We start from the raw sequence: 27,046 nt of genomic DNA on the forward strand, positions 1-27,046 counted from the left end.
AAAGGGTACTTTGTCCTGTCACGATAGGCTCGAATGACTTTATCGATGTGCCTATCGTTCTTAGTACTGCATACAGATATCAGCTATCTCGAGGCTCTGAGATCTAAGAAGCTTGGTCGTGGGTTGGATAGCGGATACTTTGTGGGCATTACTCAGGGGCTTACTTGCCTTTTTTGATCCTCAAATGTCAGCGACGGCCCGTATGTTTTGTCAGCTGGGCATGTTGACCAACTGCTGCTGTCCCATGAAGCCGAAGGACACATCGGACTTTCTCGTGACCTTGTCCAATGTCCACAGGCCGCGCACGCAACTCGGCGCTGAGGTCGGTTGAAACAAAAAGTGGCGGCGTTGCTGCGCCCTGCCGCGCCTCCAACTCGGGTAGCACAGACGTCACACCGCCGCGAGCCTTGGCTCGGCGTTCGGCACAACGCGCTCTTCACACCGCCGGGCTCCCCTCCATGTCACTCTCAATACCCATCCACTTCTCGGTCCATCACGTTCACTAGTCTCAGCTTCGTCGTTAGTGCGTGCTCGCCTTCTTCATGCATTCGTCGCGTCTGGTCTCGCGTCTCGGTTCAACGCGTCGCGTGGCTTTGCCATCCACTTCAAGGCCAACCCTCACTCGCGGACGGAGGGTTGTAGATCTCGAGTGTGCGGATGCCCACGTCGGACAATGGCAACCCGTTAAGCGCCAGCCCTATTCGACAACATCCCAGAAACCCACGAACTCGAGCGACCCACATCCCGATGCTGGTTCGTCAAGTTCGCAACATACGCACGACCAAGCCACGCGTTCTACACCCCACTTTCAACAACGAGATGCGAAGGATGGAGACAGGCAGGGCATGTTCTCGTTCCCGACGTCGCCGCTGTTTGATTCGGCCTTGACCACTTTGGTGGGCATTGGTATACGTGAGTACCTCGATCTTTCGTTCGACATGTGCCACTAGCATTCCGCGTTACATATACACGAGGATGTCTGCGTCATTACTGGCGGCCCTGTCTACGCTCTCGAGTCCTTCTTCCCCGGATAGGATGATCAACAGGGTCCTCCGTTCGTGACTGTATGCGCAAGGCTGTTCGAGCGGACACATCTGGTTTCTGGCTCCGAGCCAAGTGCACACTCCGCGAACAGGGCGAGGAACATGGCTTCAGCGTCATGCTGACAGGCCTAACGTTTCCTGGCACGCGCGCATATATTCGCCATGCGTCCTGTTTCAAGTGCTCTCTTGATGCACGAGTGCTAACGTGACGCATATCCAGTGTTCCTCGGTGGCGTCGCTTACGTCGAATGGTACAAGAAACGTGTCCTCGACAAGGTGACATTCCAATCGTACAGAAACCGAGATCGCGTTTGCTAAGCCGCCAGTCACTGTAGATCGAACTCGCGTTCGCTAAGGGATACGACCCGGCACTCGAGCTGGCTGACTTGCCGCATAGGGTGAAGAACGAGCACTGGGACAAGGACATACCGCTCAGGGCATGGACCAGCCATCTTCGCCGCGAGGACCAAGACGTCATAGATGCGATTGTCAAGGGTGAAGCTGTAGGGAACTATTACTGCTTAATGGGCCCAAAGGTATGTTTCATGCGCCTCGCCGCGTCCTCGGAAATCAAGAGGTCGTTGCTGATACCTGTGCTCTTGTTCTTCCCGGTCATCGTCTCCATTTCTTGCTGCCATTAATCGCCTCGCATTTTACGGATTGTACGTGAAATGTCAACGATGCATCACAGGGCGCAGGGAAATCTACCCTGATCTTCGATGCGATGCGAACGATCCAGGCAGAGGGTGTGGCTGTTCTCGAGGCCCATCCAGACCTCGAAGTTTTCCGCCTGCGTTTAGGTAAGGCGCTGAATTTCGAGTTCAACGAAGATACACAGACAGGGCTGTTCCAGCGGCGAGACCCTAGGGAAGGTAGAGTTTTCATCAGACATGCGTGTTACACGATTGCTTACTGACGTTGATGCATTTTACGTCTTTCAGCCGGCCCCGAGCTAGATATTGAACGAGGTTGATCATCGCTTCTTCGCTCGATCCTTCAACTTACTAACTCGAGCGTGCTTCGTGTGCAGCGCTAAACAAGTTGGAGAAGGTTGCCTTACGTGCCGCTAGGAAACGAGGAAAGCCTTACGTACTGATCTTCAACAACGTGCACCACTTCAAGAATGATGACGCCGGACGGAACATGATCTTGCAGCTTCAACAGCGTGCAGAAACCTGGTCGGCGAGCGGTATATTCTCCGACAGCGTGTATCAATCCAGTGCTCAAGTCCTATTTGTTCTCATGCAGGTATAGTCACAGTCGTCTTCGCCACGTGAGTGCTCCGTTGGTGGCGTTTCAGAAGTTACCACCCACCATATGTTCTAACTTAACTTTGCACAGTGACGATTTCTGGCCTTTTCTTGAGCTCCGTAGGGATTTCTCAATTCTCCGTGCATACGCAGCCCACTGATGTGATACCCGTTCTTCCGTAGGTCGTGCTGGGAGCCGAATGAGGGTAAGCATCACCCCATCTTTCTGAAGTATTTTGTTAGTTTCTCACACTAGACCGTGTCACATGCAGATCCTTTCGATTCGCGACCTGGACCGCGCTCAGGCTTGTCATGCGCTCGCACTCTTCCGGCACGACCGGCACGGGCAATCCGCCACGCAGGAGGCGATCGAGCAGTACCACAACGCCGTATCACTCATCGGCGGGCGACTCTCTGTTCTTACGCGCATCGCGCTCGACAAGGACGTCGATGCGTCCGCGCGCAAGCTGGTTCAGGCTGAGAAGGCGTGGCTGCAGAGCCTGATTGGTCTTATCCCGGATCTCGACGACGACGTCATGGATGAGGTATGCTTCTTTGGCCCGAGTTATATGCGATGCGTGAGGTGTATGCTGCTGATGACGATGTGCACAGCAAAAATGGAGCTCATGTTCGTGGCTGCTCTTGAAGGAGTTTGTCGAGCAGCACCGTGAGCAGGAGAGGTTGCACGAGGGTTCGCGTGACCCGATTGATTTGCCCAAGATACCATATGTTAGTCACTTCGCTGAATCGTCTTGGGAGACTTACTGAGGACTTTGCAGTGGCGTTGCCGGCAAATCATGACGCGACCTGACTTCCTAGAAGGTAAGCAACGTCTCTTAGCCAAAGTAATGGACCGCATTAATGGACTCTGTAGACCTTGATAGAGCAAACATAATTTCCATCGACGTAAGCCCCTTGTCCGTTCGTCGTCTTCAGGCCCTGAGATGAGTTTATCCGCGTTCAGGTCAACCTCGACGTTCGGCCCGACTCGATGTTGATCTTACACGCCGCACGTGAAGTCGTTGAGGAAGAGAAGTTCGACGACATGCTTGATAATGTTCGCGCTCGTGTCGATGAGATTGAAGGCTTGCACCGCACTCGGGAGCTTACCGTAATTCTTACTCCGAATGACATGCAACCTCTCACTGATGTTTGCGTTGTAGTTCAAGAATCTGAACGAGGACGACGTTCTCCATCTGGTTGTTGATAAGAAGGAGCGCAAGAAAAGCTGATTTTCGGACTAGATGTTGACATAAACTCGATCATAGGACGATTGAGCACTTGAAGCCATCGTAGGCTTTCGTGGACCTTTCGCATTTTATTATGATAGAATTTAGCTAATACCCCAGTCTAATCGCACATATTTTCGTTCCTTTAAATGACGTTTGGACGCCGCTATCGTCCCCAGCCGCGCTGAACATTCCCGAGATTGAATACATCGATCTTCGATTCATTAGAAAACAGTGAGCCCTGACGTCGTTTATGTTATGCCCCTAGGTTTTGAATTGTATTCTTTCCAGTAATGTCATGGGGTTTCCTACTACTGCACCGTTGATTATTATCAGCCATCTGGCTTCATCTGCCAGTTTGGCAAGCTGTTCTCTGGTTCCACCAGCGCATTTGCAGTATCCCCAGGACGACGACAGCCCCAAAGGGTCGGTCGTGGCTATGTCTCGAGAGCTAACTTTGTGTTCCTTCCAACATGGCAACTCCACTAGATCTCCATGTTATTCCATTGCATTCGGCATGTGGTTAACGCGGTGTTGATGGTGCGTGGTTTTGTGTGGGCTAGATGTCACCAAGCTGTGCGATTCTCATCACGAGAGCATTGCATGCTTGACATTTCAAAGCCTCGTATGGAGGTGGAGTGGTCATGTTTGAGCGATCAATTCACTACCTTCTTCTATGGCTATCCGCTACGGCGCACTTCATATCCAAAGTGGGTCACTGTTAGCATGTTTCTCCGCGTATGCCATTCCGAATTCGCAGCTTCTTTTGAATAGGCCGCTGGCTTCGGCGAAGTCGTTCTAGCCGAGGCCTCCGTGCCAAGAAATTACAACGCGCGGTGGTCAAGTTGTTTCTGGAGGACGTTGAGGTGAGGACTCGTCTTACAGCACCGCCTCTGATGGCAAGTCCCCCGACTACAGCACCGCCCGGGGCAGGTAAGTTTGACTTTGAATACACTTTGCAGGCAACAAGGCCTGTACATCCGCGTCGGCAGGAAGAGTTAGCATTCTAACTTTGGTCATCGAAGCGATGCTATTCATGTTTTATGTAATCCCAGGTATGCGGTCTTCAAGGGGATGAATGCAGCTCGGAAACGAATATATAAAGCGGTCTTTTCGTTCGCTCAATTCTCCGTCCTCCAACTACTCTCGAACTCCAACCACTCACATCATGAAGCTCATCACGTCGATTTCCCTTTCTGCAATCCTCCTCGCCGTCCAAGTGGCAGCTCAGGACTATAACCCCATTGGACAGCCTTGCGACTCCCGTAAGTTATAACCTCGCTTCTCTTGAACCTATGTCTTACGCGTATTCGCCCGACAGCTGGCGCCGAGGGATGTAACGCCAACCCCAGCCAAAACGGTGGCAACGCGTACATTTACCAGTGTGGTCCGGCCGACACTTTTGTTTACCTGGCGGGATGCGCGTGCCCGACCTGCTGCTCGGCCACCGCGACAGGCGCTTACTGCACGTAAACGTCTCGGATGGATTGAAATGAGAGGTGATGTAAGATCATATTTGCTTAAGCCACCTTGGGCGTACTGACACCGCACCTTCAGAAGGTCCCTAACGTATGCGTTGGGTCATGTGGATGTCGCCCGCTGGGATAATGAGATACGGTTTTATCAGCTCTTGGGGATACTATGCGAGGATTGAATAATGATTCTTTGCGATCGAGTTCTCCTGAAACGGCTTACAGTCAGCGGTTTTGAGCAATTTCCTTGGCATGGTGTCTATGCGCATTGGCATGACAGCGAGTTACAAGTAGCATAGTATTGCTGCATTGATTCTGGTCTTGGAGAAGACGGGTAACAACTAACAAGTCGTTCGCGATGTCGACGGCAAGTCCCGGGCGGGAGCCAGACCGTGTAACGATGCCATTCTGGCTGGGTGTCTTTCTGTTCCTTGTGTTCCGTTTTGTCCGTCCGTTCATGTGCACAGCTTTGCCATTGTGTACCTGAAGGCAAGGCGCGGAGGCGATCGAGGCCCTGTTTTGCCTCCGTTCCAGCATGTTCTTAAAGATCGGTAAGTGGCGCCCGTAACTTCTTCACGCTGACAAACAGGCATGTAACAGATTCAGCTGTCACTTGCCACTCTAGACCGCGCACATTACGACCTTCATACTCTTTCTTCGCCTTACGCAGGTAAAACCTCGATCCACGGCTACCTGCGGTCGGTCCTGCCCGGTCTCAGGGACATGTTTTCCTGACGTACGACAGACGGCTCCTGGGATACGCCGCTCCCTCATACCAAATGGCAAAGCGATGCATCCACCCTGATGCCGAATCCATACATACTTGACATATGTCAATCGCCCAACGGGCATTTTACCCCGCATTGCTCGCGACATTCGGGTGATACCATCGCCATGGCTTGGCGAGAGCGCCGACCATGTCTCACGACACGATGCACTAATCAGAGGTATAAAAGGCACACATTGGCAGCGTTGGATTCTGTCTCACTTTCGCCCCACTTGCCTCACAGACCCTTTCTGCTTCAACTTCAGTCAACATGCAGCTTATCTCCACTGCCCTCATTTCCCTCGCCGCTGCCGGTGTCGCGCTCGCTTCGTGCGACGAGGCCTCCCGCTTCGGCACATTCAGCATCACCCCTACAACTGTCAAATCCGGCGACGTAAGTGCGCCATGCTTTGGTCGATATTCTCGCACCCTCACCCTCCTTGCCCGCCGACCTGCGTAGACCATCACCGGTAACCTGAACCTCTCCTGCGCGCACTCGTACGCGGGGATCTACCCAAAGTACATCGACTACTACATCGAGGTGCCGCAGAACAACAACGGGCACGAGGCACCGATTCTCCTCGCGCACCACGAGCCTGCGGCGGACGCGCTCACGGACACGTTCACCACCCAGGTACGGGCTCCGCTTGACATACCTGTCAAGCCATTTTACAGTCGTCATATCTGACGACATGCAATAGGTTCCTTACGCGACGTACTTTAACGCGGGCTACGATGTGCTTGCGCAGCTGACGTACGCGGTTGATGGCGAGCAGCCGGACTCGACGTATTATGTTACTGGCGGTGTCTTTGCTGGTATCAGCATTACCCCCACTGTGTCTAACTAAGCTCTTTAGAAAGGGATTTTGTTTGGGGATATTATCTAGTTTACCTTCAGTATAGGGTTAATCTGTGCGGGACTCATAATATTACTTGTTGCCGGGAATCACTTATCTGCAAACCCATGGTGCCTACCCGTTTGTCACGGTACTGTCTCCACCACTCGCTGCTTGTGGTGCTCCACGTTCTCTGTCTTCCGCGTTCTCGAGCGAATGTGCACTCGTTGGTGGATCCCCAGTATATACTCTCGGTACAGGTTTTTGGACGTATGAGCTCCCGAGTGACCTTGCCGCGTGGTATGTGCAGGTGCCCACTTGTGCCGTATAGGTCTGGCATCAGCGGAAAGTGCGAACAAAGATACACGGCTGGCGCTGATTAAACTTGATTATACATTCTGACATGACGGATTTGCGCTGCGTAGATTGCCGCAAATGAAGCGAATGTAACACCGAAATACATGACTCCAGCCTTTTATCCGCTCATTACCCTACTTCAACAACGTCAGCGCCAAAAAGAATGAACCGGCCTAGCACCACGTACGGTCGGGCACAACCTGCACCGCCCGCTCCTCATGAACCTGCAGCGCGCGATCTATCGCAACCTCAATCGAGCGCGGCGTCGTCGACGAGTCCCACGCGATGCCGCGCGAGACGCGCAGCATGACCATGAGCGGCGCGGTGATCTGCATCTGGCCGAGGACGGACGTGGTCATGTACCGCGCGGGGTTGTTGAGCAGATACGTGACGAAGAACAGGATGGTGAACACGGTGAGGGGGAGGTACGACTCGATGAGCATGGAGCCCATCGAGGTGTAGTGCATTGTGTCGGGCGAGCCTGGGGAGACGGACGTGAAATGTGAGTGTGAGTGCGGGAAAGAGGGAATGGGGTGGGTGGACGCGTACCCCAGTTGGCTTTGAAGCGACGTCTATAGAGGAAGAGGCGGCCGGCGATGAGGGCGGTGACGTAAATGTTGAGGCAGAACGAGGAAGAGAATATAGCGGTGATGAGGTCCTCATTGACTATGTTGCCGGCCCATATGGGATGGTTGCTGAAGATGACGAAAACGAAGAAGCCGGGGACTGGGCCGAAATTGGTGACTTAGAGGATACTATGACATCGTGACACGCACTTAGTATTCCCAGATAGCAGAGAATAGGCACAGATACGAGATAGCGGTAAAAGCGCGAGTTGAACCAGACGACTTTAAACCGCCAGATCTGGTAAGGAAAACATCCCAAAACATTAGTACGTGCACGAGGCGAAATGATCCAACACGCACCATCATCCCGTCCGTAAGCATAAGAATGACCCAGTACGCCGTATTTCCAACCGCCGAAGCCCCTCCCGGAGCGGGAGTCTGCGCTTGCGGGCTCGCGAGCGCGCTCGACGCGTGGTACACGAACATATCGACCCACACCGCCGATATGCCCCCTATCAGCACTGTGCCCGCCGCCCAAAGCGTTCCGACGTAGGCGAGAAGAAACGCGAGGTGCCGTCGTGACCGGCACTGACGCGTCTCGATGAGGGAGTGCACACATAGCGCTGCGGTGGTCGACATGAAGCCGTAGAATGTGCCGCCGACAGTCATCGAGCCGATGATTTCGAGGCTGGCCGTGAACCGCGCCTGAGCCTCTAGGTCGAAGTTTGTGCTGTCCAGGTTGTTCAAAGTGGATGTCATACCCCGAAGCTGGGCGGCTCTAGGGGAGACGGAGGAGGCAAAAGAGGAGGCATGGGGTAGCGTGACGGTTCTGAGTTGGTTTGATTTAGCGCACGCTTGTCATGTCAGGAGTGGCTGTGCTGTAATAATGCTTCTTTTAGGAGATGCGGTCAGTGTCGTCGGCGTTAGGGGTTGTCGCATTTTCGTCATAGTCTGAGCTGCATAGACTGCGTAGACTATTAGGAAAGTGGGCAAGGTGCCTCTCTTCCCTGTCCAAGTCGTTGTCAAGCCAGCAATTCGACGGTACCTGAGGGGCCTTGCCAGGGGCTTGTCTGCTCAAGCTGGCTCGGCGCATGCCTTCTCGTTGAAGGGGCCAAAACGCAATGTGAGTACATCCAGCCATGTACGAACCATGTTCGAGCTCGGTTGTATGCACGCAACATCTGGAAGTACCAAGGTAAGCATAATATACGTTTCCCGACAAAAATCGAGTTACTAGCCCACCAGCCTGATAACTCACCACCCGGTGTCCTTGCAGTCGTGCGCACAAATGTGTCCAAACCCATCCGAGCCGTGTGTGTTCGTGTTCGCACTCCTTTCCCTGTTCGCGCGGTCACCGATAACCTACATCCATCAGGATGTCGACACCTCGCTCTTCCACGATGCTATCGCCACCCACGCTTCTTCATGCAATCTTCATCCTGGCTGTAGTCATCGTCATCCGGCGCTCCAGTTTGGTACGATGACCTCCAAATCTTCGGGTTCAACGATCGGATCGTTCTCGTGGATTGGCCATAGCGCAGAGTCTCTCGCCACCCAAGTCGTCGGGAGGCACGGCTAAAGTGCGATGAGGCTTATGATTCCGAGTGGCTAGGGTACAAAGGGAACGGGAAAGTAGGCAGGTCCGTGACGGCCTACCCCGGCAGTTGGCGGTACTTGGCGCTGAAAATCGGGGTTCTCCTGGTCTGGAGCTCAGCGGCCATGCGCCATTGAAGGTAGCCGCGATGGAGTCGCAGTTGCGGTGGGTTGCGCTGGTAGTGTCGTCTTCGTCTCCCTTGACCGGCGACCGCGCTCCTCCGCCGTCTAACTCTCCGCGCTCTTCACCTCCCCATCCAACGCCGTCACGTCCGCCCGTCAAATCAGACGACACCGTCGCCCACCCCTACATATCCCTCTCCTACACCGGTCTATCACACGAAGTTGGATCAATACCAGCAGCTTGCTCTCGGTCCGAGACGGTCCGGAGACCAGGCATCCTGCCAGTTGCAAGCCGCCAAGTGCCTTTGGGCGCCTTGAATCTCTCACTCAAAGCGTCTTGGGACTGTATGTATTACACACGGATGGTAGGACGGGTGAAGGGAGATACGTACGATTCAGACTGAGGTTTCTGTCCAGGTAGGTTTGGACCCGAAGCTTGATGAGAAGGAGACCAGATACTCGCGAAGGCAAAGACAGTGGACCTCTCTCGGAATTGGCTGAACCATGGTAAGTTACAGAGCTTCCGCAGGCGAAATACCACTGAGAACGGAGTCAACAGCGGCGCTGTCGAGCGCATCTTCGCCATTCTCATCTGCTTCAACCACTATCCTTCCTATACAGGTGCCAGGCGTTGTCCATGCACGCGAGTGTCCAACACAAGCCTTGATCTCCCTCCCAAGCGCGTTGTCAGTCTATTATCCATTGTACAATATCAAATCATACATCCCACACCAACACATCTACGCATTACTCATCCTTACCATCCGCTGCTCATGCGCCTCCAGCGCCCGATCCACCGCGCTCTCAATCGACCGCGGCGTCGTGGACGAGTCCCACGCGATGCCGCGCGCGACGCGGTGCATGACGAGGAGCGGCGCGGTGATCTGCATCTGGTCGAGGATGGAGGCCATCATGAACTGCGCGGGGTGGTTGAGGCGGTACGTGATGAAGAACGGGATCGTGCAGAGTGTGAGGGGGAGGTACGACTCGATGAGCATGGCGCCCATGGAGGTGTAGTGTTTTGTGTCTGGTGTGCCTGCACGAGGGGATTGGGATGGTGAGGTGAGGTTGCGTGTTAGCGAGTGGGGATTTAACGAGGGGCGGGATGGTACGTACCCCAGTTGGCGCGGAACCGGCGTCTGTAGACGAAGAGACGGCCTGCGATGAGGGCGGTGGCGTATACGTTGAGGCAGAACGAGGAGAGGGTTACGGCGCTGATGAGGCGCAGGTTGACGTTGTCGGGAGGCCCCCATGCAGAACGGGAGTCGGAGAGCACGTATACGCAGAAGCCGGGGACTGTGTGCGACCGGGTCGGTCAAAGCTTCAAAAAAGAAAGAAAAACTGCACTGAATGCTGGCACGTACTTATTATGACCAGATACAGCAAAACAGGCGAGACCATGAGGTAGCGATAAAAGCGGGAGCCCGACCAGACGACTTTGAACCGCCAGATCTAACAGGAAATAGTATTAGCACATGCACCGCAACGTTTGCGCGAACACGCACCATCGCCCCGTCCGTGAGCATAAGAATGACCCAATACGCCGTGTTCACCACCAGCGCCGCCGCGCCCTCCGCCGGCGCCCGCACATACGGGTACTCGAGCGCGCTCGCCGCGTTAATCACATACGTCTCGAGCCACACGCGCGACGTGCCCCCGATGAGCACCGTGCCGAGCGCCCAGAGCACTCCGACGTACGCGAGGAGAAACGCGAGGCGCCGCCGCGAGCGGTGCGCGCGCGTCTGCACGAGCGTGTGCGCGCACAGCGCGGCGGTCGCGGTCGTGAAGCCGTAGAACGTGCCGCCGACGGTCATCGAGCCGATGATCTCGATGCTGGCTGTGAAGCGCGCGTTGGCCTCCATGTCGGCGGGGTTTCCGGGCGGGCCATCCAAGGTACTCAGGGTGGGGAATACGAGTATGCCCCGAGGGTTGGTGAGCATGGAGGGGGTGAGGAAGGATGCCGTGAAGAGGCCTGAAGGAGAACGGGGCACCGAGGCCAGGAAACGTCCATCAATCAATATCCGAAATTGCTGCGGTCGTTCTGTCAGCTCCATGTCGCCAGCCGATATCGGTTGTTTTACCCGAAAACATATCCGCAATAATCGAAACTGACCCACCCGCGGCTGTGCATTTCTCCGAAGAGGCTCGCTTCATCTTTTTTGAACGTCGGCGGAGAAATCAGTCATGGTGCAGGGCGTATGAAAACAAAACAGAAAAAAGCCAAGCCCCGAGTCAAACACACAACAAAAACGAAAATATATGTTTTGCCTCCGCAATTTTACTTCCGCCCCCCGAATACATACGTCAAAACACAACACTCTACGTCACAGGGGTATCGATCGTCACTAACAAACAAAATTCCCAAGCGTAAGTAAAAGTGGGGGAAAATATCACCACCGCATCCTCTTCGCAGAACTAGGCCCGTCCTCCGGCTCGCTCGAGTCCCGCGTCCGTTTAAGCGCCCTGTTGGTAACAGCAGCATGGGCATCGCGCGGCTCGCGCCCCCAGTCGGCGGCCGTGTACGTGTGTGCAGAGGAGGGGGTGGACCAAGTGGACGCGGATGCAGAGGGAGGAGCGACATGAGCAGCAGCAGCGGGAAGGGGCGGCGACGACGACGCCAGCCCGTCCTCAACCTCTGCCTCGCTCGCACTGGCTCCCCCACCCGCGTCTGTGTCCGCGTGCGTGCGAGAATGAGCAGACAGCGCAGCAGCGGTTGCAGCGGCGGCCTCTGCCGGCGGCGTGGGTGTGCCCTCGAACGCGTCCACGCCGTCAAACGGGTCGTCGAAGTCGAAAGTGCCGTCGTCTGCGCCGGGGCTGAAGCTCGGGCTCGGACGTTGAGGGTCCGGCGCTTGCGCAAGCTGGGCGGGTGTAGGCGAGAGCGGCTCGTACATCGGTGAGCTGGTGGCGTTGGTGTCAGGACGAGAGTGCACAAGAGGATAGATATTAGGGGAAGGGAGAACGAACTCGTTCAAAGCTTGGGCCTGATTACTCGCCGTCGTGGACGCCGGCCGCGCGACTTGGTCCTGTCCGGTAGCGTGGCTGCGCGCATGAGCATCTGCGTTCCCGCTCCTGTCCCTCTTCTCGTCTTCGTCCTCGCTCTTGTCGTTTTCCGCGCCCTTGCCCACCCGGCCAGCGCCAGACGCGCTCTCCCAGAACGCCGGGTTATCCCCTCTCCACGGCACCACCACCTCGCCCCCATCACCAAAGACATCGTCATCGTCTTCGTCGTCTCCGCCAAAGACATCGTCGCCACCAAAGATATCGTCATCGTCATCATCATCGTCGTCCTCGTCCTCGGCGGCATCGAGCTCCTCCTCGGTAGGATTTCTTACCGGCCACGGCACCGAGCCTACCGGTATACCTGCATAAGGATCCTCTGATTGCCCCAGCGGCTGCTGTTGCGCGTGGGGCTGCGCGTGGATGTAGCAGTGCCGGTTCTGGTGCTGGTGCTGGAGGGGACCGACGGTCCGTGCAGACAGGAGCGGCGTGAACTCGCGCAGGACTGTTCCGGCGTCGTCTAGGTACTCGAGCTCGGGGCTGGGGTTTTCTTGCGGGGGGATGCTGTGCGTCTGGGGCGGGGGCGCGAAGGTGGTGGGGTTGGGGTGGCGGGGGTTGGACGTCGGCTGGGAGTGTGGCTTTGTGCCGCTTGCACCGTCGTTGTCGTCGTCGTCCCCTTGATCCCCACCGCCGTCGCCTTGCTCACTGTCTCCTTCCTCGTCATCCTCACCCTCCTCACCCTCCTCACCCTCCTCATCTCCTTCCTCACCCTCGCCCTCGTCCCCCGCATGCATCTCATCATACGGCACCCGCTTCCACCTCTCATCCTTCTGCCGCTCCACCGCGCGCTGGCTCATCGCGCCCAGCTGCATCTCGCTGCTCAGCCGCAGCTCGTGCATCTCCCCTATCGCTGCCCACCCGCTGCCACTGCCACCGTTGCCACCGTTCCCGCCATTGCCACCACCACCACCACTAGCACCACCGCTGTCACCGTTGTTGCCAACGCCACTGCCGCCGCCGCCGCCGCCGTTAGAGATAGCATCGAGACGCGCAGCCTGCTCCTCGAGAAGAACGTGCGTCTTCCAGAGCGCCTCGTGGATGACCGCGTTGGCTTCGTGCAGCGCGAGGATGCGCTGGTGCGGAGGGGGCGTTGGGCTGTGGGAGCGAGTGTGATATGGTGGGGATGGAGAGCGAAATTGGGGTCGGGATTGAGAGTGGCGCAAATGAGAACGGGGATGGGGATGGGGATGGGAGCGCAGTTGGGAGGAAGAGCTGGCGTGGGCGCGGCCAGAAGATACTGAGCCCGCGCGTCCGTTCGAGCTGGGCGCGCGCGCATGTGAAGAGCGCCGAGAGGCGCGCTCGTGCGATGGTTCGGAGCGCGCGACGGTTGCTGGAGGCGGGTTCGCCGATACCAGCACCGGCAGGGGTAATGCCGGCGGGCGAAAACACGTAGGCGAGTGTCCGTACGTCTGTTTGTACTGTTCGTACGGCGACGGTGTGGGGTCTTTGTACAGCGGGTCCGTGTCGCAGGTATCCATAGTATCAGAGGAAGTCAGAAGTCAGCATTGACTTCGGCGGCAGCCTCCTCGAGACCCGGCACAGCAGACGCACCTCTATTAGCGCGCCCCCCGGGCGCCTTCGGCGGCATGTACGGCGTGTCCTCTTCCTCTTCGACGGCGCCCTGGATCTCGGGAGGGCGGGTGGACTGGCGCGAGCCTGTCCCGCGTTCTGCGTCGTAGTGCGCGCGATCGGAGGCGGCGAACGAGTGCGCAGAGTGCACGACGTGCAGCGACCGCGCGCCCGCGCTTGCATTAATATTGGGATTGAGATTGACAGCGATGTGGGGAGGCGGGTCCGCGAGCAATATGTCCTCGATCAACTCGGCTTTGGGCCGCTTGCGCTTCGCTATGTTGCGGCTCTAGAACCGGCCCCGATGGGTGAGTTCGTGGTATAGAGAGATGAAAGTGAAGTGAGACAGGACGTACGCGGGCTTGGTTCTGGATTTGCGCGTATGCGAGCGCCTCGAGCTGAGAGCGCGTGAGCGGTTCTTCCGAGGGGATGTGCACTGGGAGCTGGGTGTGCATCGGGGTGCCAGAGAGGGGTAATGTCATCGTCTTCGTCGGCCTTTAGGTTCCTGTTGGACTGCGGGTATACAGGATGGGGTATGGGATGGGGCGGTCGACTGTAGAGAGGTATAGAAGGGTATAGACTTGATCTCTAGGTATCTAGATGCAGAGAGACTCTCCAGGAGTGCACACTGTCAACGGCGTTCGACGAGCGGGAGGAGTTGAGCGGCTCGCCCGACGAAGTGCGCGTGTGCTTTAAGCTTCTCCATCTTCGGTATGACCGCTCTTGAGTGAAGCGAGGGTGGCACAAGGTGCGTGCAAAGACAAAAGAGAAGTTGCAGAGGATGGAGGACCGGGTGGACGGCGCCTTGACCTGTTTCGCGGGAGGACAAGAGCGCCTTGACAAACGCTTGACGTCGGCTCGCCATTCCGCTCTCCGACACTCCGACCAGGTGGCTTTCTATGAGACTACGATGACATACGGAGACTTTGGATTCATTGTGAGCACTGTCATTAACGAGAATGATTGTCTTTCATGGTTTCGCAAAGGCTGACATTGAAGCTATGTCGCGGGCACTCCCATGTTTTACGATGATCGACGCTGTCGGCGCTAGTATGTCGAATTGGGAACAATAACCATCTCCGCTCCCTCGTTCCTTCCTCGTCCGCGTGCTTTAGGCTCAGAAGACATACCACCCGGGAAAAGCGATGTCTCACTCCTTATTGTCTCTCCGTCGTCGCTCTGTTGGCATCTTTATCATCGTCTCGACGCTCTCTACGGTTCTCTTGCTCGTTCCGCGCCGGACACGGTCCCTCGCGGTGGCCAGGCGCCAGCGGTAATGGTGCCTCGCTGTCATGAATGTAAACCCGCAGGCGACATACCAAGCGGCACATACACAAAAAAGCGACAGACCCGATGCCCCACTCGCTTTGCTTTGCGGCGCCTAAAAGCGGCATAGCACGGTACGGTACTAGTACTGGTGACACCTCCCGAGAACAAGAACAAGAACAAGAACAAGCGTCACGTCATAATGCAGCTGTGACCTGTCTCAAAGGCGTCCATCACAAAGCGGATCTTTGTTCTGGACTTTGCGCTTGCGCTAGGCCCCGGATGCAGATGCAGATGCAGATGCGGGTGGCAAGAGCAGGGGTCTGAGTTATTGTTTCGGCGGCGGGATAACAGCCCGTCTGCTCTCGCCTTGAAGGTTCATACTTCCACTACCATCTACACCCATCTCAGCTCCCTCGAGTCTCGCCCACAGCACTAGCTTTCCTCGCTACGATAACGCCCACCGCCCATCCGCATCCACCACACCGCAATGTCCCGCTACGACACCCCCACCACCTCCGAGATCGCTATGGCGCACGCCATCGAAGCGGACATCGAAGCCCGCAAGATCCAGAAAGACATCGTGAAAGCTCAGCGCAGGCTCTGCGCGCTCAGCCGCGCGCAGCTTCTCCGCTTGGCCAAGGTGCGCTATAATTATGCCTTACGTCCCCTGTTATACCGCGGTCGTGCGGTACTATCCAGAGAGCTGACCGCAGACGCAGACGCACGCGCTCTACAGACACCTCGCGGACGCGCAGATTGTGGCGCTGCTCTGTCGGCGCGTGGAGAGGGGGAAGGCGATCGGCTGGTGAGTGGGCGGCTGCCCGGCTTTTCTGATGCCTTGGGCTGGTGGGGAGATGCTGACGATGGTGCGGGATGGTAGGCACGCGATACGCTCGACTGAGAAGGGTCTTCGGCGCTCGAGCGCTGACCACGGCAAATGCAAAAGCAGAGGTGTAGGAAAGGGGAAGGGAAAGGCCATCGACAGAGCAAAGGGCAAGGGGAGAGAGAAAAAACACCTCTCCTCCCTCTCGCGCATCCTGCGCTCCCCTTCGCGCCAGCGGCATGCTGTGCCGTTTTCCTCGCGCTCCAAGCCCCACTCGGAATCGAAGGCGAGGAGACAGCGTCTGAAAGACGAGTATTATCAGCGGCAACGTGAGTCGCATCACAGTTACGACAACTTTATAGAAGTAAGAGCTGACACGGATGGGCGGGCAGTGCTTCACGCGCCGGATCCATCGCAGGTTGCTGGGCCGAGCCGTTTGCCGGCTGTCTTGCGTCCTTCCCAGTCTCGGTCTCGGGCCCGTGAGGAGGGAGTACATGGGCGCGAGCGGGAGTGGCGGGGGATCGCAGGGGCGGGGAGCGGGGGTAGACGGAATGATCCCGACAATGGCAGCCCCGACGGCCCAGCCAACGGCCCACACGCCCGCACCCTCCGCACCTCCCTCCACACCGCCCTCTCCACCGCCCGCACCTCGCTCACCCGCGCGCGCGAACAGCGCCATCGCGTAGCATCGCTCCGCACGGACGCACAGCGCGCGGAATACGAGCTGTACATCGCGCAGGTGCGGCGGGCGCGGATGGAGCGCGAGCTTGTGTTTTTCCGGGACTGGGAGGAGGGTGTAAGGCCGGTGGTGGGTGTTGAGGAGATGAAGGAGGGGGAGGAGCCGGAGGGCGGGATGAGGGGGTATGGGTATGGGGAAAGGGATGCGGCGTATGGGGAGTGGAAGAGGGGGGTGAGGGAGAAGAGGGAGGAGAGGAGGGTGGCTGAGGGGAGGGAGGGAGATGATGATGAAGAGGAGGAGGAGACGGACGAGGAGGAGTGGTTGGAGAGGGAGCATGAGATGGTTCGGACGGGGGAGTTTGCGAGGGATCCGAATGAGGATTATTTGTTTGGAGATGAAGACGAGGAGGAGGAAGATGAGAGTGATCAGTCATAGAATCAGATATGTTTTCATGTGAGAGTACTTGATATGTTATAGCCGTCGAGGAGATATATCTTCAGGGACGCTGTCTGTGTTAATGACGATTTGATCGGATTTCGATGCCCTGATGATATCCTCCGCCGAACCACTGCAAGCTCAATGTTTATCTTGTGACAACATTTCAGAGAAGAGAGTTCATCTTGTGACTGTTTTTGTATACAAATTCTAGTGCACATGAGAATAAAAGAAGAGAATATGTCGCAAGTGCGAGGAGAGAAAGCGCATTTCGGAGTTTTTACGCGTGTCTAGTTTTGGCGCGAATCGCGTTGAATGAAAAACGGGTCGTGACTCACTCGACGTTTTTTAACCCGCCCGTCCTCTTTTTTTCCTCCTCCAACCACTTTCCTTTCACCGTAGCAGTCGTCGACCAGAGGCACTAGGTCTGTCTTTTCTTTCTGCTTGTGTTCTTGTATGCTCATTCGTCTGCAGGAGGCTGCCATCGGGTTCGCAAGGTAAGCAACGCTAGACTGGTCAATGTAGTATGCTCATTCTGTTCTCGCAGGATGGCACTCCGCCTCTCATCTCGGCTCTTCGGGCCCCTCACGCACACTCGAATAACGGCCCACCGCACCTTCCACACCACCCCCTTCCGCTCCCTCCTCGCACCCACACCCGCCCGCCGCGCAGTCGCCCGCCCCGCCGTCGGCTCCTACAGCGGCGGCGACGGCAAAGACGATAGTAGCGAGGGGGACGAGCGCACGCTCTCCTCGCCCTCGGAGCTCGCGCGCAAAATCTCCGCAAAGGTCCTCCCCAAGCTGCCCAAACCGGACGTGAAAAAAGTCGTCATGGTCGGCTCCGGCGGGCTCTCCATCGGCCAGGCGGGCGAGTTCGACTACTCGGGCTCGCAGGCGCTCAAGGCGCTCAAGGAGGAGGGTGTCGCTGCGGTGCTCATCAACCCGAACATCGCGACGTGGCAGACGTCGCACCAGCTCGCGAGCGAGGTGTACTTTTTGCCTGTGACGGCGGACTATGTCGCTTATGTGCTCGAGAAGGAGCGCCCGGACGGGATTTTGTTGACGTTTGGGGGGCAGAGCGCGTTGAATGTCGGGATTGAGCTGGATAAGATGGGCGTGTTGGAGAGGCTGGGGGTGAAGGTGCTCGGTACGCCGATTCGGACGCTCGAGGTCTCGGAGGACCGCGATTTGTTCGTGCAGGCGCTCAAGGGTGCGTTTGCCCTCCGCTTTCTTCAAAGTTGTGCATGCTGATTGGAGCGCGCGCAGAAATCGACATCCCGGTCGCACAGTCTACGGCAGTGTCCACGGTCAACGCCGCCCTCGAGGCGGCCGAGAAGATCTCGTACCCGGTCATTCTCCGCTCGGCGTTTACGCTCGGCGGTCTCGGTTCTGGCTTCGCGAACAACCCGGAGGAGCTCCGCGATCTCGCGGCCAAGTCGCTCTCGCTCAGCCCGCAGGTGCTCATCGAGCGCAGCATGAAGGGCTGGAAGGAGCTCGAGTACGAGGTCGTCCGCGACGGTGCTGATGTACGTCCTCTCCTCTCCCTCTTCCCCCTTTCCTCTTCTGTTCTGGAAAATCTGACGCTGACGAATACAACCCGCGCAGAACACGATCATCTGCTGCAACATGGAGAACTTCGACCCGCTGGGCACGCACACGGGCGACTCGATCGTCGTCGCGCCGTCGCAGACGCTGCCCGACGACGAGTACCACATGCTCCGGTCCGCCGCGCTCAAGGTCATCCGCCACCTCGGCGTCGTCGGCGAGTGCAACATCCAGTACGCGCTCAACCCGACGTCGCGCGAGTACTGTGTTATCGAGGTCAACGCCCGGTGCGCTCTCCTTTTCCTCTCCTTTGAGAACGTGTCGCTGACGGTGTGCGCGTCCGATAAAGGCTCTCCCGCTCGTCCGCTCTGGCATCCAAAGCAACCGGCTACCCGCTCGCATACACCGCTGCGAAGCTCGCGCTGGGACACACGCTCCCCGAGCTGCCGAACGCCGTCACGAAGACGACGACCGCATGCTTCGAGCCCTCGCTCGACTACATCGTGACGAAGATCCCGAAATGGGATTTGGCAAAGTTCAGCTCGCAGGTCGACCGGCACGTCGGGAGCGCGATGAAGTCCGTCGGGGAGGTCATGGCGATCGGGCGCACGTTCGAGGAGTCGCTTCAGAAGGCGATACGCCAGGTCGATCCGCGGTGGAAGGGCTTTGAGGTGTATATTGAGCCGGAGGATCTGGACGATGCGCTCAGTAGGCCGACGGATATGAGGCTGTTTGCGATTGCGTATGCGATGTATAGGAGGGGGTATACGGTTGATAGGGTGCATGAGCTTACGAAGATCGATAAGGTGCGTGTGTCTGGGTTTCTCTCTCTCTGTCTCTCTCTCTCTCTGTGGGCATGGTCGTGCTAACGTAGAGCGGAATAGTGGTTCCTGTACAAGATCGACAACATCGTGCAGACGCGCAAGGCGCTCCAAGTCGCCGGCACGCTCGACGCCGTCGCGCCCGAGCTGATGCGCACCGCCAAGAAACAGGGCTTCTCCGACGCGCAGATCGCGGACCTCGTCGCGTCCACCGAGCCGCTCGTGCGCGCCGCGCGCAAGGCGCAGGGCATCACGCCGTTCGTGAAGCGCATCGACACGCTCGCGGCGGAGTTCCCCGCGCACACGAACTACCTGTACACGACGTACAACGCGTCCGCGCACGACGTCGAGTTTAACGAGCACGGGACGATGGTGCTCGGCTCGGGCGTGTATCGGATCGGGTCGAGTGTGGAGTTTGATTGGTGTGCGGTGACGTGTGCGCGGAGTTTGAGGGAGATGGGGGAGAAGACGGTGATGATTAATTATAATCCGGAGACGGTGTCTACGGATTTCGACGAGGCGGATCGGTTGTACTTTGAGGAGCTGGGGTGGGAAAGGGTTATGGATATATATGAGCTGGAGGGCGCGAAGGGGGTTGTTGTTAGTGTTGGTGGTGCGTTCCTCTTTTGCTTTACTAGGACGAAGGACCCTGACGCGGTGCATTTTTGTGGTAAAGGCCAGCTGCCGCAGAACATCGCGCTCAAGCTCAAGGAGAGCGGCGTGAACGTGCTCGGGACGGACCCGGATATGATCGACAAGGCTGAAGACAGGCATAAGTTCTCGAGCGTGCTGGACAGCATCGGCGTCGACCAGCCCGAGTGGGCCGAGGTGACGACGCTTGAGGCCGCCAAGGCGTTTGCGCAGCGCGTCAGGTGAGCCTCCCTTCTTCGCTGTGTCACACGCACCACTTACTCACTGAAATGCGACCTCGACCAGCTACCCGGTGCTCGTCCGCCCGTCGTACGTCCTCTCGGGCGCAGCGATGAACGTCGTACACGAAGAATCCGCTCTCGAACACACGCTCTCCGCCGCCGCGGCCGTCTCGCCGCTGCACCCGGTCGTGCTCACCAAGTTCATCGCGGGCGCGCAGGAGATCGACGTCGACGCGGTCGCGCACGACGGCGCGCTGCTCGTGCACGCTGTCAGCGAGCACGTCGAGGCCGCTGGCGTGCACTCTGGCGACGCCACGCTCGTGCTGCCCCCCGTGTCCTTGCCCGCGGGCGATATGGCAAGGTTGAAGGAGATCGCGGCCAAGGTGGCAAGGGCGTTTGAGATCAGCGGGCCGTTTAATATGCAGGTTATCCGTAAGCCGCCCACCGACGCTGAGGCTGCGGAAGGGAAGGAGGCGGAGCTGAAGGTGATCGAGTGCAATTTGCGCGCGTCGCGGTCGTTCCCGTTCGTGAGCAAGGTGCTGGGGCACAACTTTATACGCACGGCGACGGCGGCGATTACGGGCAAGGATGTGCCCGAGCCGGTGGACGTGATGGAGGAGGAGCGGGGGTATACGGCGGTGAAGGTGTCGCAGTTCTCGTGGACGCGGCTGGGCGGTGCGGATCCGTTCTTGGGCGTCGGTGCGTTCTCCCCTCCGCTCCTTTAACCGTTAACGACGGACGCTGACGATCGTTCGTTTTGGTGATGATGCAGAGATGGCGTCGACGGGCGAGATCGCGGCGTTCGGAAAGGACATCTACGAGGCGTATTGGGCCGCTTTGCTCTCCCAGACGGGGTTCAAGCCCCCGCGCGCGGGCTGCGGCATTCTGCTCGGCGGCGACGTCGTCGCGTTCCCCGCGGAGCTCTCGCGCGTCGCGCGCGGGCTGACGGATCTGGGGTTCAAGATCTACTGCGCGACACCCGCCGTCGAGGCGTTCCTCAACGGGGGCGGCGTCGGCGACGAGCTCAGGTATGTGTCGGCGAAGAAGATATTTTTCCCGACGAAGGATAAGCGGCTGCTGAGGGAGGTGTTTGATGAGTATGAGATTGGCGCGGTTGTTAATCTGGCGAGGGAGAGGGGGGCGAGTGTGACGGATGAGGATTATGTTGCGCGCCGGTGCGTTTATGTTTTATTTGGTTTCTTTTGGGGAATGGGAGAAGCTGACGTGCGGTCGTAGGAACGCGGTCGACTTTGGGCTGCCGCTGCTGAACAATCCCAAGACGGCGGAGCTGTTCGTCGAGGCGCTGAAGCGCAAGATGCCGCAGGGCGCGCTGCGCGGGTACACAGAGGGCCGGATCCCGAGCGAGGTGCGGTCCTGGGCCGAGTTCGTGGGTGCGCACGTGTGAGCGCGTGGTCTGTCGCTCGGGGGAGAGGAGGAGGCGTGACACTCAAAAAGAAAGCCGTTTTGAGGCTTTCCAAGTTTTTCGAGGAGGAGCGGTGGCTTGATGTTGGAGTCAGGTCGGAACGCGATACCGAGAAGCTTCTTTGCTGTATTTACCCCACTTTTTCCTTTTTACATAGATCGCATTAACACGTAACTTAGAATAATAACTGACTTTCTCTTGCAACCGTGCATGGTCTCGATAAAGACAAAGTGACGTTCGAGTAACGTCGAGGGTGAGATGGTTGGTATGCTGAGAGTGTTACTTGCAAGCATGCCAATCTCGAGGTTTAGAGGCCAGAGTATAGCTTTCGGGGCCATGCAGAATAGTTCACGAATAGGTGCGCCAGTCGCTGTGTTCGTGTTCGGGGAGGAGGTTATCCGAGGCAGGGGAATTGATGCGTCTAGTGGCAGGTGCCGGACCATATAATGTTTTTTAACTAAAGTAGCGAGTTAATGCGTCTAGTGCCGGACCATATAATGTTTTTTTTTTAAAAACTAAAGTAGCCCGCGTTGTATTTGCTGTCTGGCAGTGGCAACCGGTCCGAGCGGCCTTGCTGGCATGTACTTAGAGCACCGAGACGATGACTTCCATTGAGCACTTCTCCACCCGCACCCGTCGATACCCGCTAACGTCTACGACGAGGCAGATGCACCGCGCTCTCGACTTGCCCGAAATCAGGCGGGAGATATGAAGCCAGGCAGACTCGCTGCGCTCACTTGCGGTGCTTGTTCGGACTTGCGCAGCGTTCAAAGGGCCACAACACTCCGCCACTCCGACATTGAGCATGTGCTCTCAACTTATATCTCGGGGCGCAGTCAGAGACATACGGTGCTTACGAGGCTGGATTTGTTGGAATCCGCATTATCGGAGGACTTGGCTGCGTTTACTGCCATGCCGGGAGGTATTTTTGAGGGGCTGAAAGGGATCTTTACCAGACCTACGAGCCAGGGGCCCACTATGACACGGACACATCTCCCTCAATTGCGTAAGGTAGGGTTCGAAGGTGTAATGGCTTTTCAAGGTGAAGATGGAGTAGAACGGAATCCTACGCTACCTTAGCAGATGTTTCGTAGGAAATGTATCGGGCAGAAGGAATAGTACGCGATGTAATGGTGATATATCACTACTATAAGCTCACAACTAATTAAAGAGATCAAGTATCATGCAGCGGCGCTCTTAGTCGATTGAGCAGTTCGATGGAACGCACAGAGTCCAGTGCACCACAACGTCGGCGACCGAGCGCGCGTAGAATAAGAAATGTACTATATTAGACTGTGTTGCGTGCGTATTTCTGGTGGCAATTAATTATGGGTCGTAATCGCGGGGTTGAGGTCGCTTGCGTCGTTTGTTGACTGTTGGTATGAAGTTGAATGCGTGTCATAGTCAGCAGCAAAGAATGAGATGTACAGGGGAGGGGTCTCTGTGTAGCTCGCCCTTGCAATCCTCGACATCTGAGGCGACGATAGTCGCCAGTTCGACTGCAGCCAGCTAGTCCTCTTCCTCAACCACGCGCACACGACGGTATGTATGCCTGAAGGCGGCGGTTTTTATAGGAGCGTTTTCTCGCGGACGACGCTGGAAACAGAAGAAAAGCAGATTCACTCGGCGAATGTTTGAGCTAGACATGGCGAGCAATCTATGGTACTGTATGCTCGACTTATACATCGTATTTCACTTTAACGAACACGCGAATGCAACCAGGAGTTCGTAAAACACAAGCAAGCACCGTACTCGCACCACTCTCTGCAACAATGGTTCTAATTTACACCTCCCTATGAGTTAGGTGGAAGTTGGCTACTGGACTCAATGTAGTTGATAGTTGACGCTGGTAAGAAATTAGCAAGCCTGGAAAATATCTCATGCGTTCACTGAAACACCAGCAACCAACCTCGTTATTCCAGCAGTGCCAAGCCTTTGCGAAATTGGACTCCAGAGCTGGAAAGTCGGCTTCCGACATCGCTAACGTGCGCATGATATTTTGTCGGAGTAACGACGCGTGCGAGAGCGCCAAAAGCAAGATGGTAGCGAAGAATCGGCCGCCCGGAGCTGGAGCTATCATGTCACCATCCATCTGCCCCAGTCTGATTTCAGGCATCTGCTGAGGTCGACCCTACCAGTACGACGAGGTCCAAGATGTAAACGGCGTAAAAGCACGGAAGAGTGTGTTCAATAAAACCGAAGAAGATGCATCATATGAGTTAGCTACCAGCGCATCGTCAAGAGGATGAAGTGCTGACGTCTCGATCCCAACTATTCCATGCTTCTGCAAGGATTGGTCCTAGACTGGCACACTCCTCGTTGGTCATCGCGAGGGCATGTAGGAGGTCTCGTTTTATGAGTGGTGCACAGGCCAGCGCGAGCAAAGACGTGGAGGCAAACAGTTGGCCGCCCGAAGCACCGCACGGAAGACCTATGCCGGTCTCGTTCAGCGCTGCAGATTTCTGGAGTGACAATGACTCCATTGTGGTCTCTTCAGTGTGTAAAGAAGTCTTGAAAGAAGTGTGGCAGTGACGTGCTTTTGAAGCTGTGACATGCGACACACATTTGGAAGCCGTTACCTGAATGCATTCGCACGCACTGGCAGAACGCCTCGGCTCCCCTCCGGCAGTCGAAGGTTTCACACAGGTGGCTTTGCTCCGGCGGTACTCTCTACGGTCACTTTCTGATCTTGATTAGCTTGGGGGCTCGTCATTCTTGGCAACATGCACAATTCCCGGTTGCGTTCGTGGGATCCACCGACCGTCGGTATTCTCAGGCAACAGGATTTCTGGTTCATCTTTGTCGTGACGGTATTGTACGTGTTTCTAGTCTTGGCGGTCATGATCTGGTCTGACACCATTCAGCTAGTCGACATGAATGATATGTTGAATGTTATGTCACACGTAGCTGAGAAAGATGAGGAGGGTCACATCGTGCGTAGTCCTTTGTTTCATTGCACTCAGCCGTCTCACCACGTCACTTACCACTCAGGACGATTCGTTTCTGGAAAGGATCAGGATTGGAAGCGCCTCATTGGTTTCACGATTCTTATACGGCCTCTCATGATTGGCACCGAGCTCTAGCTCACCTATACCCAAAAAAAACCCGCATCAATATCAGGCCACTCCAGAGACTTTTGTCCCCGTCGTCTAGGCTCGCTCAAGTCTTTCCCAAGCTTCAACAACTGCCCCTGGATGTTCACCGGATCCCGCTCGACTGTCTGCCCCCTTGCATTGACTTTATCCACCGCAATCTAAGCAAGCTCTGAGTCACCTTAAAATACGTCCCGCGCTCCGAAGCTCCCATGCAGGTCTTACGGAGTATCACCGAACGCTGCCACTGGTAGAATCTGAAACATTTCAACTATATACCAAGCGTGGTGATGGCGTATAGAGATAGCGGTATCTCACAGCTCTGGAGAGATAAGGACATGCCGAAGTGTCCAAGATTTCACGGCGATCATGACCATGGAAGATGACATAGACAGCGTGATACGCCGCAAGGGCTATGAGAATTTTAGCGTGGGAGCAAATGTATATCTCGCACACGTTCAATTACTTGAACTATGAGCTCAGATCTAGACAGTCAGCCGCAAACCTCTGGTGGGTAGCATCAGGGCGTCTTGAGTCGCGATTTTACTCACCGCTGAAGACCTTGAAAATGTGCTTACTCCCGGGGGATATCCTAACACCAACGCGGGTTGACCATCACTCCATGAACCAGTGCATCAGTGTAACAACCAACACGATTATGAAATTTGTGGATATGTCAGTGATGCTATGCTAAAACTTTCTTCCTATATATAAGAATCGTCGCATCGTGTAGAACATACAAGCTCCTCTCCTTCCCATACATTCCAAGTACGCAACCAAAAGATCAGGTACCCGACTTTTACTCGAACGATAACCAGTCTTATTGACTTCGAAAGCGGCCGATGGATCAACTGGTTGATCTCGCGACAGGTTTTCGGACAAGTAACGTGCGCGTCCGATTTCAAGCTCCATATGTTCAATATGCTGAAACTTTCATGTATGTACGTGGCAGTATCTCGACGGTAAGCAACTCGGAGTTCTACAAAACTGCTTCATTGACGTCAAGCGTTTCCAAGTTTCCATATGCACCCTTTTTGCAAGTTAAACTACTATTATACATTGCTGCTCACGCTCATCAAGCTGTAGGTATACGACTACATCTTAAATATTCCCGATGAGGTAACTCAAATGACATCCGTTGTTTGCTGGTCATACATGATAAGTGATCCTTTCGACCTTCAGATCGACTACCTGTGGAAAGGGGGCACACTCGGACCAGGAAAAATTCTATACAGCTTGGCTCATTATGTGCCGTTTGTAACAATACCACTGGCGCTAATTTGTAAGACTTCGTGGCATATGAATTTCAACTTCATTGTACTCATCTGTTTTCTAGTTCATCTGGTTCCTGGCCTTGATATTCATGTGAGTATTCATACATTGTACTTTGGGAAGAGAGGTCAACAACGATATGACAGAGATGCACATCCATTGCATATGCCTTGTACTGTGATATTTTCTATTCCTTATCTGCCACCTGTAACGTTAACATCCTTAAATTATGGTCAGTCATGCAGGGTGCTGGAGTCACGTTCTGTGAATGTCAGTCCTTATATTGAGTTTTCTTGCTGATCAAGTAACATAGTATTAACTGCAGGGCTATTCTGGTTCAGAGCTTGCATTATGTGGAATTATCACAGGGTTGTTGTCTTTGTGTGCGTTGCGCACGGCTTAGTAAGTGCAATGAGTTCACTTATTTTTGATCTTCCACCTTACACAACAGCACAGCTATCTTTGTTTTTGGTACCGACGGTTCTAGCGTTATTTGTTCCAACTATAAAGTGTAAGATTCCTACTTGGCCTTCTTTGTCTTACGTACTCAAATGTCTATTGTCATACCGCCTCCTGTGTGGGAGGTTGAAGGATGTGTCATAGGGGGGGCTTCGTTGATAATCGTCCCCGCCTATGTTGTCATCATCACATCTGAATTATGTGCGTACAAATTTGAATCAACTCTTTAGCTCAGATCAATCTAACATATACCAAATAGTAATCGTCTCTGTGATGGCTTTGCATGCTATAATGCGGCCCCGTCCACTTGGACCCTGGTCTCACTCGGATCCTCTGAAAACTATCATGCATGATGGACTATTTTACTGTATTTGTATGCTTTGTGAGTGGAAATATTGCTCGAAATACGTTCTGAAACTTTACAACCGAAACAAGGTTTCTCTGTAGCAAACATCATCACAATGCTAAGAACTCATGTTGGTGCTTCATGTCAGCG

At 55.7% G+C, this 27,046-nt stretch overlaps 10 protein-coding genes across 10 annotated transcripts; 7 read left to right on the top strand and 3 right to left on the bottom strand.

Moving 5' to 3' along the window:
- Positions 1-571: 571 nt before the first annotated feature.
- On the top strand, positions 572-3,809 carry CONPUDRAFT_137736 (uncharacterized protein). The gene is made up of 15 exons (XM_007771343.1): positions 572-912; positions 1,264-1,319; positions 1,379-1,579; positions 1,735-1,915; positions 1,985-2,011; positions 2,074-2,232; positions 2,292-2,316; positions 2,385-2,413; positions 2,477-2,499; positions 2,566-2,838; positions 2,906-3,022; positions 3,073-3,115; positions 3,168-3,199; positions 3,258-3,404; positions 3,457-3,809. Exons 1-15 carry the CDS (start codon positions 846-848, stop codon positions 3,523-3,525), a joined length of 1,449 nt encoding a protein of 482 aa, XP_007769533.1. The 5' UTR covers positions 572-845; the 3' UTR covers positions 3,526-3,809.
- An 881-nt stretch (positions 3,810-4,690) lies between these two features.
- CONPUDRAFT_154649 (uncharacterized protein) lies at positions 4,691-4,995 on the top strand (the record flags this gene model as incomplete). Its single annotated transcript, XM_007771344.1, has 2 exons — positions 4,691-4,787; positions 4,844-4,995. The coding sequence occupies 2 exons, from the start codon at positions 4,691-4,693 to the stop codon at positions 4,993-4,995; spliced, it is 249 nt and encodes an 82-aa protein (XP_007769534.1).
- Positions 4,996-5,731: 736 nt separating this feature from the next.
- On the top strand, positions 5,732-6,742 carry CONPUDRAFT_82779 (uncharacterized protein). The gene is made up of 4 exons (XM_007771345.1): positions 5,732-5,941; positions 6,005-6,154; positions 6,221-6,394; positions 6,462-6,742. Exons 2-4 carry the CDS (start codon positions 6,032-6,034, stop codon positions 6,606-6,608), a joined length of 444 nt encoding a protein of 147 aa, XP_007769535.1. The 5' UTR covers positions 5,732-5,941; positions 6,005-6,031; the 3' UTR covers positions 6,609-6,742.
- A 398-nt stretch (positions 6,743-7,140) lies between these two features.
- CONPUDRAFT_82780 (uncharacterized protein) lies at positions 7,141-8,180 on the bottom strand (the record flags this gene model as incomplete). Its single annotated transcript, XM_007771346.1, has 4 exons — positions 7,880-8,180; positions 7,730-7,817; positions 7,503-7,679; positions 7,141-7,434 (listed from the first exon to the last, which is right to left on the bottom strand). Coding segments are annotated over exons 1-4 (838 nt in total), but the record flags the coding sequence as incomplete, so codon positions are not given.
- A 365-nt stretch (positions 8,181-8,545) lies between these two features.
- CONPUDRAFT_137738 (uncharacterized protein) lies at positions 8,546-10,070 on the top strand. The gene is made up of 4 exons (XM_007771347.1): positions 8,546-8,714; positions 8,796-8,842; positions 8,895-9,742; positions 9,795-10,070. The coding sequence occupies exon 3, from the start codon at positions 9,262-9,264 to the stop codon at positions 9,637-9,639; it is 378 nt and encodes a 125-aa protein (XP_007769537.1). The 5' UTR covers positions 8,546-8,714; positions 8,796-8,842; positions 8,895-9,261; the 3' UTR covers positions 9,640-9,742; positions 9,795-10,070.
- A 42-nt stretch (positions 10,071-10,112) lies between these two features.
- Positions 10,113-11,198, bottom strand: CONPUDRAFT_82782 (uncharacterized protein). The gene is made up of 3 exons (XM_007771348.1): positions 10,741-11,198; positions 10,600-10,687; positions 10,113-10,531 (listed from the first exon to the last, which is right to left on the bottom strand). Exons 1-3 carry the CDS (start codon positions 11,173-11,175, stop codon positions 10,326-10,328), a joined length of 729 nt encoding a protein of 242 aa, XP_007769538.1. The 5' UTR covers positions 11,176-11,198; the 3' UTR covers positions 10,113-10,325.
- Positions 11,199-11,506: 308 nt separating this feature from the next.
- Positions 11,507-14,320, bottom strand: CONPUDRAFT_166106 (uncharacterized protein). Its single transcript, XM_007771349.1, has 4 exons — positions 14,218-14,320; positions 13,844-14,150; positions 12,200-13,736; positions 11,507-12,133 (listed from the first exon to the last, which is right to left on the bottom strand). Exons 1-4 carry the CDS (start codon positions 14,314-14,316, stop codon positions 11,626-11,628), a joined length of 2,451 nt encoding a protein of 816 aa, XP_007769539.1. The 5' UTR covers positions 14,317-14,320; the 3' UTR covers positions 11,507-11,625.
- A 1,297-nt stretch (positions 14,321-15,617) lies between these two features.
- On the top strand, positions 15,618-17,067 carry CONPUDRAFT_73716 (uncharacterized protein; the record flags this gene model as incomplete). Its single annotated transcript, XM_007770929.1, has 4 exons — positions 15,618-15,770; positions 15,844-15,935; positions 16,011-16,282; positions 16,346-17,067. 4 exons carry the CDS (start codon positions 15,618-15,620, stop codon positions 17,065-17,067), a joined length of 1,239 nt encoding a protein of 412 aa, XP_007769119.1.
- A 548-nt stretch (positions 17,068-17,615) lies between these two features.
- On the top strand, positions 17,616-21,709 carry CONPUDRAFT_57746 (carbamoyl-phosphate synthase; the record flags this gene model as incomplete). The annotated part of the gene is made up of 9 exons (XM_007770879.1): positions 17,616-18,276; positions 18,333-18,592; positions 18,672-18,898; positions 18,961-19,417; positions 19,496-20,045; positions 20,109-20,304; positions 20,369-21,003; positions 21,077-21,479; positions 21,541-21,709. The coding sequence occupies 9 exons, from the start codon at positions 17,616-17,618 to the stop codon at positions 21,707-21,709; spliced, it is 3,558 nt and encodes a 1,185-aa protein (XP_007769069.1).
- A 3,952-nt stretch (positions 21,710-25,661) lies between these two features.
- CONPUDRAFT_73718 (uncharacterized protein) lies at positions 25,662-26,578 on the top strand (the record flags this gene model as incomplete). Its single annotated transcript, XM_007770930.1, has 7 exons — positions 25,662-25,760; positions 25,906-25,938; positions 26,002-26,101; positions 26,156-26,184; positions 26,337-26,361; positions 26,417-26,493; positions 26,543-26,578. The coding sequence occupies 7 exons, from the start codon at positions 25,662-25,664 to the stop codon at positions 26,576-26,578; spliced, it is 399 nt and encodes a 132-aa protein (XP_007769120.1).
- Positions 26,579-27,046: the final 468 nt, after the last annotated feature.

This window comes from Coniophora puteana (assembly GCF_000271625.1).
Source record: "Coniophora puteana RWD-64-598 SS2 unplaced genomic scaffold CONPUscaffold_7, whole genome shotgun sequence".
In the NCBI taxonomy this organism is placed as follows: domain Eukaryota; kingdom Fungi; phylum Basidiomycota; class Agaricomycetes; order Boletales; family Coniophoraceae; genus Coniophora; species Coniophora puteana.